This window comes from Sparus aurata, chromosome 12 (assembly GCF_900880675.1).
Source record: "Sparus aurata chromosome 12, fSpaAur1.1, whole genome shotgun sequence".
NCBI lineage: Eukaryota > Metazoa > Chordata > Actinopteri > Spariformes > Sparidae > Sparus > Sparus aurata.
Window position 1 is genome coordinate 26,453,006 of NC_044198.1, and position 19,342 is coordinate 26,472,347.

General features: G+C 44.0%; 3 protein-coding genes across 3 annotated transcripts; all 3 read left to right on the plus strand.

Moving 5' to 3' along the window:
• The first annotated feature begins 109 nt into the window (after positions 1 to 109).
• On the plus strand, positions 110 to 2,276 carry LOC115592613 (tripartite motif-containing protein 16-like). Its single transcript, XM_030435582.1, has one exon. It carries the CDS (start codon positions 475 to 477, stop codon positions 2,149 to 2,151), a length of 1,677 nt encoding a protein of 558 aa, XP_030291442.1. The 5' UTR covers positions 110 to 474; the 3' UTR covers positions 2,152 to 2,276.
• Positions 2,277 to 7,486: 5,210 nt separating this feature from the next.
• Positions 7,487 to 9,786, plus strand: LOC115592614 (tripartite motif-containing protein 16-like). Its single transcript, XM_030435583.1, has one exon. The coding sequence runs from the start codon at positions 7,502 to 7,504 to the stop codon at positions 9,173 to 9,175; it is 1,674 nt and encodes a 557-aa protein (XP_030291443.1). The 5' UTR covers positions 7,487 to 7,501; the 3' UTR covers positions 9,176 to 9,786.
• A 6,921-nt stretch (positions 9,787 to 16,707) lies between these two features.
• On the plus strand, positions 16,708 to 19,068 carry LOC115592616 (tripartite motif-containing protein 16-like). Its single transcript, XM_030435584.1, has one exon. It carries the CDS (start codon positions 16,711 to 16,713, stop codon positions 18,367 to 18,369), a length of 1,659 nt encoding a protein of 552 aa, XP_030291444.1. The 5' UTR covers positions 16,708 to 16,710; the 3' UTR covers positions 18,370 to 19,068.
• The last annotated feature ends 274 nt before the right edge of the window (positions 19,069 to 19,342 follow it).

Sequence of the window (19,342 nt, forward strand, 5' to 3'; positions counted from 1 at the left end):
CCTACTGATCAACGGCGTGCTGCCTTCACGGGCTATCGGAAATACGAACATTTAAACTTTGATAGATTTTGTTGGAAAGTTTTCAAGTAAACAAACCACGGCTGAACATTTTGGTACTTTGGCTCCATCATGTGCTCATAAATAGTCTTGACAGGTACTGTCAGCTGTTTGTAACCAGGAAATGAAACGTGAACAGAATAAGAGGAAGACTTAGAGAAACATCAGCAAAGTCTGAGGAGCCAAGAAACATTTTACAACTGATAACTTTATTTTCAAATGTGGAGCAGGTTTTAACTGAGGCTTCGTTGTAAAAGAGGAAACAAAGTTCAGATTCACAGAGCTGCTCCTCATCCTGGAATGAGTCAAAGGTCGATGACCGCTCCCTCTTCTCTCTGATATCTTATCTTGTTTCCTCAAATTAACTTCAGTCATCAGTAAGTGAAGCTCAGACAGTCGTTGTCACTGATAGGTGAAATGGAGCAGAAAGCAGCTCAGCTGGACCGAGAGACTTTCTCTTGTCCGATCTGTTTGGATCTACTAAAAGATCCGGTGACTACTCCCTGTGGACACAGCTACTGCAAGAACTGTATTAAAGACCACTGGGACACAGAGGATGAGAAGAGGATCTACAGCTGCCCTCAGTGCAGGAAGAGCTTCACACCGAGGCCTCAGCTGCTGAAAAACACCATGTTAGCAGTTTTAGTGGAGGAACTGAAGAAGACTGGACTCCAAGCTGCTCCTGCTGATCACTGCTATGCTGGACCTGAAGATGTGGCCTGTGATTTCTGCACTGGGAGGAAACTGAAAGCCCTCAAGTCCTGTCTGCAGTGTGTGGCCTCTTACTGTGAGAAACACCTGCAGCCTCATTATGAATCACCTACATTTAAGGAACACAAGCTGGTGGAGCCGTCAGAGAAGCTCCAGGAGAACATCTGCTCTCGTCATGATGAGGTGATGAAGATGTTCTGCCGTACTGATCAGCAGTGTATCTGTTATCTCTGCTCTGTGGACGAACATAAAGGCCACGACACAGTGTCAGCTGCAGCAGAGAGGACTGAGAGGCAGAGAGAGCTGGAGGGGAGTCGACACAACATCCAGCAGAGAATCCAGGACAGAGAGAAAGATGTGAAGCTGCTTCAACAGGAGGTGGAGGCCATCAATGGCTCTGCTGATAAAACAGTGGAGCACAGTGAGAAGATCTTCACCCAGCTGATCCGTCTCATGGAGAAAAGACGCTCTGATGTGAAGCAGCAGGTCAGATCCCAGCAGGAAACTGAAGTGAGTCGAGTCAAAGAGCTGCAGGAGAAGCTGGAGCAGGAGATCACTGAGCTGAAGAGGAAAGACGCTGAGCTGAAGAAGCTCTCACACACAGAGGATCACAACCAGTTTCTACACAACTACCCCTCACTGTCAGCACTCAGTGAGTCTACACACTCATCCAGCATCATGATCCGTCCTCTCAAGTACTTTGAGGATGTGACAGCCGCTGTGTCAGAGGTCAGAGACAAACTACAGGACGTCCTGAGAGAGACATGGACAAACATCTCACTGACAGTGACTGAAGTGGACGTTTTACTGTCACAACCAGAGCCCAAGACCAGAGCTGATTTCTTAAGATATTCATGTGAACTCACACTGGATCCAAACACAGCACACACATATCTGTTATTATCTGAGGGGAACAGAAAAGCAACATTAGTGGAAGATGATCAGGCTTATCCTGATCACCCACACAGATTCACTGGGTGGCATCAGGTCCTGAGTAGAGAGAGTCTGACTGGACGTTGTTACTGGGAGGTGGAGTGGAGAGGAGAGGGAGGAGTTGGAGTAGCAGTCGCATACAATGATATCATTAGAGCAGGAAACTCATTTGAATTTGTATTTGGATACAGTAAAAAATCTTGGGCGTTATATTGTTACAAAGACAGTTATTACTTTTATTACAACGAAGTCAGAACTCCTATCTCAGGTCCTCGGTCCTCCAGAGTTGGAGTGTACCTGGATCACAGTGCAGGTATTCTGTCCTTCTACAGCGTCTCTGACACCATGACTCTCCTCCACAGAGTCCAGACCACATTCACTCAGCCTCTCTATGCTGGACTTCAGATTAACCGGTTTGGAGAGTCTGCTGAGTTTTGTAAACTCAAATAGACTGAAGTCATTTCAGGGTCAGTGGGTTAAATTGTGTGTTTCATTTCTTCAGACTTGTTGTGTTTCCATCATTGTTGCTGAGAGCTGATTGTTGTGGCATTTCTTCACTGCACACAGATCACCTGTCAATCAAACATTGTGGGCGGTACTTTGACGTCTTCTTGTTGTTCTGTAAATGTTGGACTTTCTTCAGGCGGCGCTCCTTCCTGTGTCTGTTCAGCCACGGAGGCTCTCGCTGCTCATGATGACTTCAGTTCACATGATCATAATCAATAAGGAGATGTTTCATTATTTGCTTGTACATAGCTGAGATTCTGCTCCAACAAACTGATTGTGTGGATGAAGTGAATCTGTTCATGAAATCTTTGAACAAGAGTCGTTTAACAGAATTTACTGATGTAAAAATGTAAAAAATCATTTATTTCTTGAGATTTTGTTTGAAATGTTCATTTTATCTAATTTTCTCAGTCTTTGTACCAGATCCACAACCTGCTTTTACTATTACACCTTAATCAAAGATGTGTAGAACAAAACAGCTAAGAAAGCTTTAAGATGTGTTTAAATTAGTTAAATTTGTATCAAACTTTTCAAGCAATTCTGATTAATGGAAAGTTAAAGTTCACGTGATTTTTTTTATACCTCTTGTAGAAAGTTGGCAGCAAATATAATCATAATGTTTAATTCAATGTTTGTTTGGTTTTTAATCATACAAACATGAAAATAAACTGTAAATCATTCAATTCAGACTTGTTGTGTTTCCATCATTGTTGCTGAGAGCTGATTGTGGTGGCATTTCTTCACTGCACACAGGATGCCCTAGGACGGAGGTCAATGATCGACTTTATAGTTGTGTCATCTGACCTCCGGCCGTATGTATTGGACACATGGATGAAGAGAGGGGCTGATCTGTCAGCTGATCACCACCTGATGGTGAGTTGGATCCGCTGGCAGGGAAGGAAGCTGGACAGACCTTGCAGACCCAAGCGCATTGTGAGGGTGCCTGTCGTGGCGGCAATCCCCAAACCCGGTGGTGGACTCCGGAAGTAAGGGATGCTGTCAAGCTGAAGAAGGAGTCCTTTCGAGCCTGGTTGAGGCAGCTGACAGGTACCGGCAGGCCAAGCATGCGGCAGCACGGGCGGTTGCGGAAGCTAAAACCCGGGTCTGGGAAAAGTTCGGGGAGGCCATGGAGGAGGACTACCGGTCTCGAAGAAATTCTGGCAAACCATCCAGCACCTCAGGAGGGGGAACCAGTCCTCCACCAACGCTGTTTACAGTGGAGGTGGGGAGCTGTTGCCCTCGACTGGGGACATTGTCAGGCGGTGGAAGGAATACTTCGAGGATCTCCTCAATCCCACTGACACGCCTTCCACAGAGGAAGCAGAGGCTGGGGACTCAGAGGTTGACTCATTCATCACTCAAGCTGAAGTTACTGAGGTAGTCCGGAAGCTCCTCAGTGGCAAGGCACCGGGAGTGGATGAGATCCGCCCTGAGTACCTCAAATCTCTGGATGTTGTGGGGCTGTCTTGGTTAACACGTCTCTGCAGCATCGCGTTGCAGTCAGGGACAGTGCCTCTGGACTGGCAGACCGGGGTGGTGGTCCCCCTATTCAAAAAGGGGGACTGGAGGGTGTGTTCCAACTATCAGGGGATCACACTCCTCAGCCTCCCTGGGAAGGTGTATTCCAGGGTACTCGAGAGGAGAATTCGGCTGATAGTCGAACCCAGGATTCCGGAGGAACAATGGGGTTTTTCGTCCTGGCTGTGGAACACTGGAACAGCTCTATACCATCCGCAGGGTGCTCGAGGGTTCATGGGAGTTTGCCCGCCCAGTCAAGGCCGCTTTAATGCACGGGCTTACCTGGGCTGAAGCCCAGGGGCCTCACACGTTCAGGGGCCTCCCAAGTTCAGGTTCACAATGAGCTGAAAAGATCATATTGTTTTGTAACTTGTCAGGTTTTCTGTCAATCACTCTAATCTCACGTTACGTGGCTGCTGATTGATCCAAATTAGGAGTTACCCACGTGGCCCCATAGCCTATGGCCCGTGGGCTGACCTATCAGAATGTCTATAGTTAGTTTTGGGGTGTGTCCCTCTATGATTGAGTGACATTTAGTGGAAAATGTCGGGGAGGACGTTTGAGAGTGGTGCCCAGAAAAGAAAAAAACGTATTAAGAAAGAGTTGGGCGAAAAAGAATTACTGAAGAGCATCCCAACGCTTTTTTAAACCACCTGCTGCTTAAGATGGACCCAGCACCAGGGAAAGCTCGCTATCTCACACACCAGAGGGAGCGGAGGAGGCGCAGGCCGCGCAGGTGGATGTAGCTGGAGAGGAGCAGGGGACCGCCCGCAGCAGTGGAGAGGAGGAGGAGGGGGGAGCACACGAGCCCCAGAAAGAGGACCAGGCTGCAAAGCAGTCAGGGGGAGACCCATGTAACAGTGACCCGGGCCGCAGGGGAAACAATACTGATGCAAAAGTGCGCGCTTCTTGGGCGAAAATGGGACCGGAGTCCTGTCAAAGTAAAGATGCTAACATGATGGATCACACCCCATGCAAACATGTTCTATCCTTTTTAATTAATAGAGAGGCGTTAGTGGAGCCTGTTTCATATGTCCACGCTTGCTCTCCATGACTTCTCCACACACAACAAGGATGCGCTCCGACTCTGACTGCCCTTCCACCTGGACACCGCATACCACGACCCTGTACTCGGCCAGAGTTTTCCCTACACACGGTTCTCGTATTTCTCCTTTCACGGACTCCTCGGCGTTTGTGATTACTCCTTTGAGCCTGCGTTCATCCGCAACAGGAGCGGCTCGAGCCTGCTGGACTTGTATTGGGATGGAGGTGTCACTTGGAGACGCGCGTAACTGCGCCACTGCAGCAGAGGTCAGAGTGCAGTAATGATGGCGAATACTCGCTCAAGTTGGCACAGCCATATAAATGTGCCACAAAGTCAACCCAGTGGGAGACTTGGAGATCAGACGCTAAATTCAGATTAGCTGTTGTTAACGCAGTGCTAGCTTGAGCCAGTGTGCAGGCGAAGTTGAGCGCACAGAAGGATACTGAGAGCAAGAGTGAGCGGTCTGCAGCGCAGCCAGCAAGAGTCTGTGAGAGTGCAGGGGTTATTATTGCACCTTAAAATGCATACAAGCAAACATGCAAATACATTTATTGAGCACAGAATATGTTTATGTTTCCGCAAATTAAATTATGTTTTTAGATTATACTGCAAACCTCCTGTAAATGTTGCTCAGTTTCATCTTTTTGGCACCTGGCATTAGGCCATGTTGCTATCCATGGGGCTGAATGGAGTGTGTCCGTGCAGGTGCATGTGATTGGTTCACAGGGCCCGCTGAGGCCGGAGAACAGGCTTCCACTTTGATCTGTTGCTGTTCTTTGCTTATGCTGTTATTAGTTATTATCAATGTTTGTGCAGACAGGTGATGGTTGGTGAGGTTTTTCATAATATCGTTTGAAATCATATTTGCACACATTTTGGTTTTATTATCACCATACGTTGTTGTGTGTGGTTCTTAAATAAAGTGTATTGTGTTTCTGCTCAAGTGGGCTCAGTGATATGTTAATAGCAATATTATGGTGTTTTGTGGCTCAAAGAGGGAAAATTCACTGTTGTATGTCTCGAAAGAAACTAATGCATTTTGTGATGTAGATTACCTAGATATTACGCTTTTTTAAAATGAGAATCGAGGGGATGGAGGGCCTACAAAACCTCTCAGCCCTGGGGCCTAACATTAGGTTAAGGCGGCCCTGCGCCCAGTCCACATATAATTTGCGGACTTGGAGAAAGCATTCGACCGTGTCCCTCGTGGCATTCTGTCGGAGGTGCTCCGGGAGTACTGGGTCGTAGGCCCTCTGCTAAGGGATGTACGGTCCCTGTACAAACGGAGCAGGAGCTTGGTTCACATTGCCGGCAGTAAGTCAGACCTGTTCCCTGTGCATGTTGGACTCCAGCAGGGCTGCCCTTTGTCACCAGTTCTGTTCATTATTCTTATGGACAGAATTTCTAGGTGCAGCCAGGGGCCAGAGAGGGTCTGGTTCGAGAGCCACTAGATTTCATCTCTGCTTTTCAAGATGATGTTGTCTTGTTGGCTCCTTCGGGCCAGGACCTCCAGCATGTCCTGGGGCTGTATGCAGCCTGACAGGGTTTAGAGACTGACGCACAGAGAATTGCAATCAAATTGTTGAAATAATAAAAATTAAGGCATACACTGTCTCCTGAGAGGGACGGGGGGGAACAGCTTGACAAACAGGGTTATGGTTCACCTGAAACATGGCAGCTTTGTTCACAACCAGGACAGCAAACCTGCACACCTTTGTCTCTCTTGAGGAATTCAAGCAGAGTGCGGATAGCGGCCACAGCAGAGGCCATGTCCGGGTCCTTCCTCATCTGAGCCCTGAAATACTCCACCAGCTCTGAACACAGTCAAACACGGTTAACATCTGTGCTGCTAACGTCAACATACGATCCAGCAGTGATGAACTGGAGACAGCTTACCGTCTTCATTCACCCTGAATCCTATAACAGAGTCTAAATGCAGTGAAGTGTTCGAGATTAAAAACAAACCACGGCTGATATTTACTGATATTCACAACTTAGTATTTTTGACATGTCAGAGCTGCTGAAAACAAAAAAATTAAATGTGCTGAGTTTAAAGTTTCAGTCACGCTTCTCACAAGGAAACCAAAAAAATACGCCTGAGTCTGTTCGGTAAGTTTTGTTGTCACTATCGTGTTGAGTGTCACTGAATTAACTCATCTCGCAAAGAGCTGTGTGTTGATGTGTCGTGGAGAGATGACGTAGGACGTTTTCCCCTGATCATCAGCGTGCCCCCTTCATCGGAAATATGAACATTTAAGCTTTGATAGATTTTGTTGGAAAGTTTTCGAGTAAAACATCATTTATTTCTCACTTTGGTACTTTGGCTCCATCATGTGCTCATAAAGAGTCTGACAAGTACCGTCAGCTGTTTTTAACCAGGAAATGAAATGTGAACAGAGGAAGAGGAAGAGTTAGAGAAACATCCTCAAGCCAAGGTTTTAACTGAGGCTTTTGTTTTAAAAGAGGAAACAAAGTTCAGATTCACAGAGCTGCTCCTCGTCCTGGACTGAGTCACAGCTCGATCAGCCCTCCCTCTTCTTCCTCCTCTCACATAGCAGCTCCGTCACTATATTTCTTTGTCCCCCCCCCCGTCAGATCAACAGTTTGTGATTGGCTCTAACTGAGCTCACAGGTTACATTCACTTCACAAACACACCCTGTTCGGATCAGAGTTCAGACTAGTCTCAGTTATCAGGAAGTGAAGCTCAGTCGTTGTCACTGAGAGGGGAAATGGAGCAGAAAGCAGTTCAGCTGGACCGAGAGACTTTCTCTTGTTCGATCTGTTTGGATCTACTGAAGGATCCGGTGACTACTCCCTGTGGACACAGCTACTGCAAGAACTGTATTAAAGATCACTGGGACAGAGAGGATGAGAAGAGGATCTACAGCTGCCCTCAGTGCAGGAAGAGCTTCATACCGAGGCCTGAGCTGCTGAAAAACACCATGTTAGCAGCTTTAGTGGAGGAGCTGAAGAAGACTGGACTCCAAGCTGCTCCTGCTGATCACTGCTATGCTGGACCTGAAGATGTGGCCTGTGATTTCTGCACTGGGAGGAAACTGAGAGCAGTTAAGTCCTGTCTGGTCTGTCTGGCCTCTTACTGCGAGAAACACCTCCAGCCTCATTATGAATCACCTACATTTAAGAAACACAAGCTGGTGGAGCCGTCAGAGAAGCTCCAGGAGAACATCTGCTCTCGTCATGATGAGGTACTCAAAATTTTCTGCCGTACTGATCAGCAGTGTATCTGTATTCTGTGCTCCATGGACGAACATAAAGGCCACGACACAGTGTCAGCTGCAGCAGAGAGGACTGAGAGGCAGAGAGAGCTGGAGGGGAGTCGACACAACATCCAGCAGAGAATCCAGGACAGAGAGAAAGATGTGAAGCTGCTTCAACAGGAGGTGGAGGCCATCAATGGCTCTGCTGATAAAGCAGTGGAGCACAGTGAGAAGATCTTCACCCAGCTGATCCGTCTCATGGAGGAAAGACGCTCTGATGTGAAGCAGCAGGTCAGATCCCAGCAGGAAACTGAAGTGAGTCGAGTCAAAGAGCTTCAGGAGAAGCTGGAGCAGGAGATCACTGAGCTGAAGAGGAAAGACGCTGAGCTGAAGAAGCTCTCACACACAGAGGATCACAACCAGTTTCTACACAACTACCCCTCACTGTCAGCACTCAGTGAGTCTACACACTCATCCAGCATCAAGATCCGTCCTCTCAAGTACTTTGAGGATGTGACAGCGGCTGTGACAGAGGTCAGAGACAAACTACAGGACGTCCTGAGAGAGACATGGACAAACATCTCACTGACAGTGACTGATGTGGATGTTTTACAGCCACAACCAGAGAACATGACCAGAGCTGACTTCTTAAGATATTCATGTAAAATGTCACTCTATCCAAACACAGCACACACACTTCTGTTATTATGTGAGGGGAACAGAAAAGCAACAAGAATGAGACAACAACAGTCTTATTCTGATCATCCAGACAGATTCACTGGGTGGTGTCAGGTCTTGAGTAGAGAGAGTCTGACTGGACGTTGTTACTGGGAGGTGGAGTGGAGAGAGAGAGTTGGTGTAGCAGCCGCATACAAGAATATCAGCAGAGCAGGGGACTCAGATGAATGTGGATTTGGATTCAATGATAAATCTTGGATGTTACTTTGTTCCACAGACAGTTTTAACTTTCATCACAACAGAGTCCAATTTCTGATCTCAGGTCCTCGGTCCTCCAGAGTTGGAGTGTACCTGGATCACAGTGCAGGTATTCTGTCCTTCTACAGCGTCTCTGACACCATGACTCTCCTCCACAGAGTCCAGACCACATTCACTCAGCCTCTCTATGCTGGACTTCGGTTTTACTTCCCTCCTGGCGACTCTGCTGAGTTTTGTAAACTCAAATAGTCATTTCAGGGTCAGTGTAACTGTCTGAGAGACAGTTTAATTGCTGTGTTTATTGTGTATGTTTGTTATAAGTGCATTATCATTTAAGTTCATAAAGTCATTAAAAATGTATAATACATGTGTCTAAAAAGATATTTAAAAACATCTGTACAAGAATACTGCAGAATGTAACGCCTGTTTAGGTGAGTAGGATTTTGGGAAATGTGATGTCATATGATGAGGTCACTTCAGTGGCATTATGGGTCAGAACAGTGCGGCTGTGAATAAGGAAGAAGCAACTCCAGAGTAAAGTTATTCTACATGTGGTACAAGAGGCGCACGCGGTAATTTTCTTCATATGTTTAATGCTTCTGTGTGATATTGTTAATACACCTTTGTATGGACGTTAATGGTGCATTTTAAGTTGTTTTATTTTACCTCAGCACATTTCAGTTACGCTAATGTGTTTCCAACTGTTTAATGGACACTGGCTTGTGAGACTTTGTGAGTGAGTGAAATCTGTATGTGATTTGTGAAACTTTTATGTCCTTTATTTTCGTTGTAGTTTTCACGGTGTCTGGGTGTCTGCTGAGACAGAGAGGGGGAAGGAGCAAATAAACCTTGAAAAGACATCTGTATGAATCGTGACCATTATTTAATTGGACCAGTGTAGCTACAGTCAGTGTGTTAAATTGTGTGTTTCATCCCTTCAGACTTGTGTTTCCATCATTGTTGCTGAGAGCTGATTGTTGTGGCATTTCTTCACTGCACACAGATCACCTGTCAATCAAACATTGTGGGCAGTGTTGGGTATAGTTAATTTAGAAAGTAGTTAATTAGGTTACAAATTTACCATCAATTAAAAGTAATCAGTTACGTTAGAGTACTCATGCGTTACCAAAAATTAAAAGCCGTTTGCAGCGCCTCGCACATGCTTCCACTTAACTGATACACACAGCCTCCTTTAAATGCACCGAGAAGTCGTGACAATGATGAATAACGTCAGTCATCTAGCCTTTTTTGTTTTTTGAAATTTGAAGTGGAATTTTTTGCGGTAGACAGAAGCTTTTCACCAACGCAGATTGTGCATTTTACCGTCATGTTTTTCTTGTCCTTTTCGCTAGTGAATTGAAAATAATGTGCGTACTTCCACAATGCAAAAGCTGTCCTCTCTGCCATCTTGCCGGGGTTCGAAAACACTCACTCACACACAGAGGCGGGCCGTACTATTAGGCAAACCAGGCATTTGCCTGGAGCCCCGGGCCCCATACAAGGTCCTTTGGGGCCCCCAAAATGCCCTCTTTATTTGTAGTCCCCATATTTATTGTTTTCATAAAAATCTAATCACAATAGTAGCACCGGGATGTCTAATTTGATCAATTACTCATGTTTTGACGGTCTTTCTGCCAACCGTGCACCCCCCTTCAGTCTGCACTACATGGACTATTTCATGTTACACATCACAGTCATCACGCTGCACGTATGCGGAAATTATTATGGCGTAAAATACAAAACAGTAAATAGCGTTTTTTTTTCAAAAAGACGGAAGAGTTGCATGACGCTTCAAAACGAGTCAGAAAAGCCTCGACAAGCGGCAACGAGTGCAGTTGCAGAAGTCATGTTAACGAACAAAACCAGCTGCAGCGGGAGGCTAGCGCCGCAACAGCTAGTCGGGATCACCGACAGCTAGCCAAGCCGGAGCAGGAGGCGGGTACCACGGCAGCAGCTGGTCAGGTTCACCGCCAGCCAGAACAACAGGTGGGTACCGGCATCAGCTAGCTTGATTTTACAGCAGAAGATTCAGAGATCAGTGTACTTGAGGCCATGTTGCAGCGACCAGGGCGCTACACTGAACTGAGTCAGAGGGGAATTGAGGAAAACATCACACTGAATGGAGGAAAATCAAGCAACAAAACACTCGACCTGAAGCAGTTTTTCCTAACTGTGGAAGAACTTGGTGGACCGTATGTTATCTCAAGGAGGCCGGTTGCCAGATTAAACTGGATATAACAAGTTCATTGAGGAGTTGAAGGTGCTTTACGCACAGTACGTTGGCTCGAGGACGCAGGTGCGCTGATGGAGAGACTGAGGTTGAGTCACTGTGTCAACACTTTAACGTTGTGGACCCGCGCGCAGTCATACGGGCCTACAGAAAGTACAGAGACTCAGATGGAAAAGACATCCCGATGGACTGATGGAGTTACTTGTTGCTGTCAACAGTATTCGTATTGCAAGTGCTGAAGGTGAGCGCGGATTTTCTAAAATGAACTTGATTTGCACTCCCAACCGTGCCTCTCTGCTCACATCCACCATATCATCTTTACTCTTCCTAAACCTTGTCGGAGCCCCCCTGGCTAAATTCAACCCAGTCCCGAACGTGAGGTCATGGGTGGCCAAAGGTCACAGAACTGCTACACGCGGTAAAACCCGAAACAGAGGAGGAGAAGGAGAATCCGGAATGGTCGTGATGTGAGGTGTTTTGGACAACTAAATATGGTGAACATACTGTCTATTAACAGGCCGCCGTGCTGTGTTTTTTATGTTTTACAAGTTAGACCTGTTGAGAAATGAATTACTGACTGCAAACTGTAAGTCCCACCTGTGGTGATGTGGGCATTTGCCTGTGTTGTGCGGAGTATAGCCAAATCATGGCAAATTATTGTCATTACATTTTTACCATGGATATCATTAGAAATTGAAGCTTGTAAGTCCCACAGCATGGTAAGTGGGCATCTGCACGTTGTTTTCAGCACCGTTTTCTGTATGCGCTCCGGGACCTGTGCCCGTCTCGTCATCCCTGCACTGTCATATGTACTGGTAGATGTCTTGAAGAAGTGGATTGCTCAAGCAAAGCTTTACTAGTATATAGCTCTATATCACCTGATAAATCAGTGTGCAAGGTATACACTGCAAGTGAGGTGACAGTCCTTGTGTCTTTCAATCTGTTTTTTTTTTAAATAAATCTTTATTTAACCCTGGAATAACAAATGTCATGTCTTTACTAATATTGTATAACCAGGTCATATGAGTCTTTGTTTAGAGTTGAAGAGTCAAGATTATCTTGTCAGTGAGAACATGCAGTAGTGGTAGAAGGGGCTGAAGAAGATCAGGAAAACTAAAGTTGAAACAAATTCAAATCTATTTGCACACATCCATGCCTTAGAACAATATGAGAGTTTGCAATATCCATAGAAAAGGATGTTTAATCCAATATGGATTACACTGGCTAAGTGTGATTGAAGAAAGGAGGGATAGTGACTTTTGTTCATCCCTTGTATGGAGTATCTCATTATGCGATATAAGGTACATTAGACCGGTAGATGCAGGGCCCCCAAAATGACTGTTCGCCTGGAGCCCCAAATGACTAAGTTCGCCACTGCTCACACACACACACAGGTAACGTAGGTCAGCAGCAGGGCACAGACGCATCACAGCGCTGCGCCTTCGCTGACACATCTGCAGGTGGCACAGTACTGTCTGACAAAAAGCAGGCTGCAGTCGAGATTTTCCTTTCCTTTCCTTATCCGGAGAAATTCTTAAAATAACGGATTACTTTTTAAAAAAATAACTAAGTAACTGGTTGCTTGACGCACGAAACTAACGCATTACGTTACACATTACACGTTACACGTTACACCAAACGCGAAACGTGTTTTGAACCAAGGACGGTTCAGATTTTGATTCTCTTCATATTTTGTTCTACTCACTTATCCTTCCATATTTTGAGGTTTGGGGCAACTCGTCTGTGACTCGTTCTAAACCTTTGTATGTGTCAGAGAAAAGAGCAGTAAGACTTATTAACAAGGTGGACTGTTCAGGTCACATGTGATGAAATATAAAGATTGAGTTGATTTGAAAACTTTATCAGTCATGTGTAAAGACAGAAATCAGCTAAAAATTTACAGAGGTTGTTTATATTAAGATCACATTTAATTTGAAGAGTCTTTATGGTGTCATACATTAAAGCAGAGACACTGTGATGTAACATGCTGCTCAAATATTCCATTTGAGAGGATTTAAAAGTTATGAGCTTATTGAGTAGCATTTATTTTAAGAAGAGTGTTATTGATTGTATCTGATTTGAATTATGAAAACAGAAGTGAACAATAAAGTGATGTCCATCAGTATCTTCAGTATCTGGTGTTATTATTAAGAAAGGAGCAGCTCATAGAGGTATTCCTGCTCCTGTTTGGTTCATTGAATGTGTTGAAGTGTAACCTGGTAGTAAATCTACTCAGAAATAAATTCTCACTCAGGTTTGTGATCGCTCTCTAACATGTTTAAATGTTCACGTGTTCTTTGTTGTTTTCTGTTGAGTGTTACATAGGGTGACCACAAGTCCACGTTTTCAGGGACAGTCCCTGTTTTCAAATGAGCGATATGTTGTTTTGGAGACGTCAGAATTTTAATAAGCCAATACTACAAACTCAGAAATATATAGTTTTTACTACCTCACACGGGGCACCATATATGCTTCACGCAGCATTTAATAGGGAGTTTCTGATTCAATTTGGCTATCAATGATAATTAATCATTATCAGAGATAATTATCAATTATGATAACTAATAAGATTAAAGTGATATTATCTCACCTCAGGGCACTGACCTTGACGAAGGGAAAAGATAGCTAATTCACCAAAGCAGTCTCAGAAAAGACACTTAACATACACAATATTATCACAACAGCTAGTAATGGTCGAAGGATTTTGGAGTCCTTGACAGAGTAGAGGTTAGTAACATTCACTCTTGTAGAATATTAAAGTGAAACTCTTGCCAAAATGCAACCTAGGCTTTTTTTGTGGATGTATACGAAAGAGCGAAAAAAGAAAAAAAAACAAAAAACGAAAGAGGCGCTTTTAAGATTTACCGTATTTTCGTTTGTGGGTCAAGCTCATTTCATCAGTGCAAGGGGAACTTTAACAATAGCATCAAAATCTCTACTTTTAAAACACTAACAAGACTCGATACAACATGAAACTTTGCTCGTAGTATCACCAGGGTCTCTACACATGAACTCGAGCATTGAGATCATTGTTTGTATACACAGAGTTTACTAAAAAGAAGGTTTTTTAACAACTCACGTTAGCAGATGCGTGTTCCACTCCCAGTTGTCATGGCTGCCAAGAACTATCGATCTCAGAATGCAACGTGACTTTGAGGATAGTTAAGGTGGAACGTTACTGTCTTCCGGCAACAACGATCCACGCAATATCCCAAGTGACTTTTCCGGCATTTCATTTAGTATTGTTTCTTAGACAAGGCTCCTTCTTCAACTTCAAGGTCAATATTGCTTTTTGCTGATGACAAAACAACAAATTATTCATGCATTTATATGGAACTAAGTTGTAGAGCTATGGAGAGCGTTCCACCTTAACTGTCCTCCTTGTTATATCGTATTCGGAAGTTCTTGAGTTCTGTTGATCAATTGGGAGCACTACTAAGATAGGAGAAGTTTGGGGAATGTTGAAAATAATGGGTGGAGTTAGAAGGGACTGGAATTATCCAGTTCTGTGTTCTCGAATGAAATGGCTGTAACCAATAAAGAAAAGGCGGAGTAAATGGTTAAAACTTTTGTTGCGGTACACAGCTCAAACAATGTAAACTGAGGAGGGAAGACATGGAAGGGAGAAAACTAGAGATGAAAACAGGGAGGTGTTAAAAAGAAAGGATAGTAGGGAAAGGGAAATAGATGTCCCATTTACCCTTGGAGAAATGAAAAGAGCAATAGCCAAAACAAGAAGGAGTGCACCAGGCAAAGATACAATATGTTACGATATGATAAAAACATCTAAGTGAGGTGGGACTAATGAAAGTATTGTCATTATTCAATAATGTCTGGAAAGAGGGTTACGTCCCACGAAGTTGGAAGGAGGCAATAATCATACCAATAAGGAAGCCTGGGAAAGATCCTAGTAAGCCAATAAACTACAGACCCATAGCTCTTACATCACATAGAGGTAAATAATGGAGAGAATGATTAATGAAAGGCTCATGCACTATATTGAAAAGAGGGGACTGGTCACCAAGTATCAAAGTGGATTTAGAAGAGGTAGGAGCACAATGGATCCAGTATTGTGTTTAGAAGATGATATCAGGAAAGCACAGGTAAATAAAGAAACAGTGGCTGCAGTGTTCTTTGACGTTGAAAAAGCATATGACATGTTATGGAGAGAAGGTTTGCTGATCAAGATGCATCGAATGGGAATTGAGGGAAACTTATTGAACTGGATTATGGATTTTCTAAGGGAGCGGGTTATCCAGGTTAAAATTGGGTCGGAGGTGTCAGAAAGTTATATAGAGAATGGTACACCGCAGGGGAGTGTTATAAGTCCTACACTATTTACAATAATGATAAATGATATATTTGAAAATATACCGACAGGAATGGGAAGATCTCTGTTTGCAGATGATGGGGCATAATGGAAGAAGGGAGGCAACATAGATCATTCAGTTAAGAAGTTACAGGAAGGGATCGACCAAGTGGGAAAATGGGGAGCAGAATGGGTTTAAAGTTCTCAGTGGAAAAACGTAAAGTAATGTTCTTCTTCTCTTCTAATGGTTGAAGCAGGAGAAATGCCATAATTGCTCAGAAGGAAACAGCTTATGGCAATTACTGTACAAACCTGAAGGGCACAGTGAAGATCACCCAACAAAGATAGTTCTGGAGATGTGTCGGAAAAAGGGAAAGAACGAAAAACAAGATTTGGGTGAGTCAGTGAGGGTATAGCACAACAACTGAATGGATGTTACAGAAATCAAGCGTAGATCTAGAAATATGGAATATCAAGAGAAGAGATAATACAGCAGATCTAGTACAGGAATTGTATAACTATGCAGATGGAGAGTCTGGGGAATATGTTTACATATACACAGATGGATCAAAAGAGCCGATAATAGGAGCAACAGGTGCAGCAGTGGTGATTCCCAGTCATCCTATCACAATGTCAATGTCAAAGATAACATCAGATCAGGTCAAAGATAACATCAGATCATTTAAGCATGTATGCGGTAGAGCTATGCACAATATAACTGGCAATAGAATGGGTGGACAGCAAAAACACATCAGGAAATAATGTTAAAAACATCCAGATTAATACAGCAGGGGAGGGAAATAACCTTCATGTGGGGTCCAGCTCATTTAGGAATACAAGGAAATGAAAAAGCAGACACGATTTCTAAAAGGCAGTAGAGAAAGAGGAGGTGGAAATGAAATTAAAATGTTCAACAGTAAAGTGGGAAAATGTTTAATATATGGCCAGAAGAAAGCCAAGAAATATTTTACAACTAAAAACTTTGATGTTTTCAAACACGGAGCAGGTTTTAACTGAGGCTTCGATGTAAAAGAGGAAACAAAGTTCAGATTCACAGAGATTCACGCAGCAGCGCCACTCTGTCACTATATTTCCTTGTTCCCTCCTTTATACCTACAGATTGTGGTGGGGTGTAACTGAGCTGACAGGTTTCATTAACTGCAAAAACACTTCCTGTTCAGATCAAAGCTCAGTTTCCGTTATCAGGAAGTGAAGCTCAGACAGTCGTTGTCACAAAAAGGAGAAATGGCGCAGAAATCAGTTCAGCTGGACCGAGAGACTTTCTCTTGTCCGATCTGTTTGGATCTACTGAAGAATCCGGTGACTACTCCCTGTGGACACAGCTACTGCAAGAACTGTATTAAAGACCACTGGGACACAGAGGATGAGAAGAGGATCTACAGCTGCCCTCAGTGCAGGAAGAGCTTCATACCGAGGCCTCAGCTGCTGAAAAACACCATGTTAGCAGCTTTAGTGGAGGAGCTGAAGAAGACTGGACTCCAAGCTGCTCCTGCTGATCACTGCTATGCTGGACCTGAAGATGTGGCCTGTGATGTCTGCACTGGGAGGAAACTGAGAGCAGTTAAGTCCTGTCTGCAGTGTGTGGCCTCTTACTGTGAGAAACACCTCCAGTCTCATTATGATGTGGCTCCATTAAAGAAACACAAGCTGGTGGAGCCGTCAGAGAAGCTCCAGGAGAACATCTGCTCTCGTCATGATGAGGTGATGAAGATTTTCTGCCGTACTGATCAGCAGTGTATCTGTATTTTGTGCTCCATGGACGAACATAAAGGCCACGACACAGTGTCAGCTGCAGCAGAGAGGACTGAGAGGCAGAGAGAGCTGGAGGGGAGTCGACACAACATCCAGCAGAGAATCCAGGACAGAGAGAAAGATGTGAAGCTGCTTCAACAGGAGGTGGAGGCCATCAATGGCTCTGCTGATAAAGCAGTGGAGCACAGTGAGAAGATCTTCACCCAGCTGATCCGTCTCATGGAGAAAAGACGCTCTGATGTGAAGCAGCAGGTCAGATCCCAGCAGGAAACTGAAGTGAGTCGAGTCAAAGAGCTTCAGGAGAAGCTGGAGCAGGAGATCACTGAGCTGAAGAGGAAAGACGCTGAGCTGAAGAAGCTCTCACACACAGAGGATCACAACCAGTTTCTACACAACTACCCCTCACTGTCAGCACTCAGTGAGTCTACACACTCATCCAGCATCAATATCCCTCCTCTCAAGTACTTTGAGGATGTGACAGCAGCTGTGTCAGAGGTCAGAGACAAACTACAGGACGTCCTGAGACAGACATGGCCAAACATCTCACTGACACAGACTAAAGTGGATGTTTTACTGTCACAGCCAGACAACATGACCAGATATTCATGTGAAATCACACTTGATCCAAACACAGCAAACACACATTTGTTATTATATGAGGGGAACAGAAAAGCAACAAGAATGAGACAACAACTGTCTTATTCTGATCACCCAGACAGATTCACTGTGTGGGGTCAGGTCCTGAGTAGAGAGAGTCTGACTGGACGTTGTTACTGGGAGGTGGAGTGGAGAGGAGACGGAGTTGGTGTAGCAGTCGCATACAAGAATATCAAGAGAACAGGGGGGCCACGTGAAAGTTTATTTGGATCCAATGAAAAATCTTGGAGGTTATTTTGTTCCACATACGAATACAAATTTTATCACAACAACGTCCAAACTCCTGTCTCAGGTCCTCGGTCCTCCAGAGTTGGAGTGTACCTGGATCACAGTGCAGGTATTCTGTCCTTCTACAGCGTCTCTGACACCATGACTCTCCTCCACAGAGTCCAGACCACATTCACTCAGCCTCTCTATGCTGGAGTTCAGTTTAACCGGTCTGGAGAGTCTGCTGAGTTTTGTAAACTCAAATAGACAGAAGTAATTTCAGGGTCAGTGGGTTAAATTGTGCGTTTCATTCCTTCAGACTGTTTCCATCATTGTTGCTGAGAGCTGATTGTTGTGGCATTTCTTCACTGCACACAGATCACCTGTCAATCAAACATTGTGGGCGGTACTTTGACTTCTTGTTGTTCTGTAAATGATGGACTTTCTTCAGGCGGCACTCCTTCCTGTGTCTGTTCAGCCACGGAGGCTCTTGCTGCTCATGATGAGTTCAGTTCACATGATCATAATCAATAAGGAGATGCACTGAACAAGAGTCGTTTCCAGACAAAAATGTTTTTATTTCTTTTGATTAAAATTAAAATTTAATAGCAATTAGTTGTAATATTAATATTTTTCTTTTGTTTGTACCAGATCCACAACCTGCTTTTACTGTTACACCTGAATGAAAGGTGTGTAGAACAAAACGGCTAAGAAAGCTTTAAGATTTGTTTAATTAGTTAAATTTATCTTAAACTTTTCAAGCAATTTTAATTAATGGAAAGTTAGAGTTCATGTGATTGATTTTATACCTCTTGTAGAAAGTTGGCAGCAAATATAATCATGATGTTTAATTTAATGTTTGTCAGTTTTTTAATCATTCAGACATGAAGGATGAAAATAAACTGTAAATCATTCAATTCAGAAATGTCAGTTGTTGATAAAGTTTATTTGATTTGATAAAATAAATCTTCTGTACAAAACACTGTGTGCAGTTTCTTAATTATGACACCAGAGGGCAACATAATCATTTAAATATCTGTTAACTCGAGCTGTGGAGTCGATTGACGACAACTACTCACTGCATCATTAAACAAAACAGGATTTTGGGGCGGTTAAAAGTCTGTAATTGGCTTGTTTATCAGTGTGATATCCACATTCTGACAAGAGAAGTTTCAAAATGAAAATATATTTTTACCTCATTTGCAGCTTTTGCACACTTTCAACGTCTTTCTAAATTAGT

Bases quoted from the DNA above. Each gene is read 5' to 3' on its own strand.
- LOC115592613 (XM_030435582.1), top strand. From the start codon at position 475: ATGGAGCAGAAAGCAGCTCAGCTGGACCGAGAGACTTTCTCTTGTCCG.
- LOC115592614 (XM_030435583.1), top strand. From the start codon at position 7,502: ATGGAGCAGAAAGCAGTTCAGCTGGACCGAGAGACTTTCTCTTGTTCG.
- LOC115592616 (XM_030435584.1), top strand. From the start codon at position 16,711: ATGGCGCAGAAATCAGTTCAGCTGGACCGAGAGACTTTCTCTTGTCCG.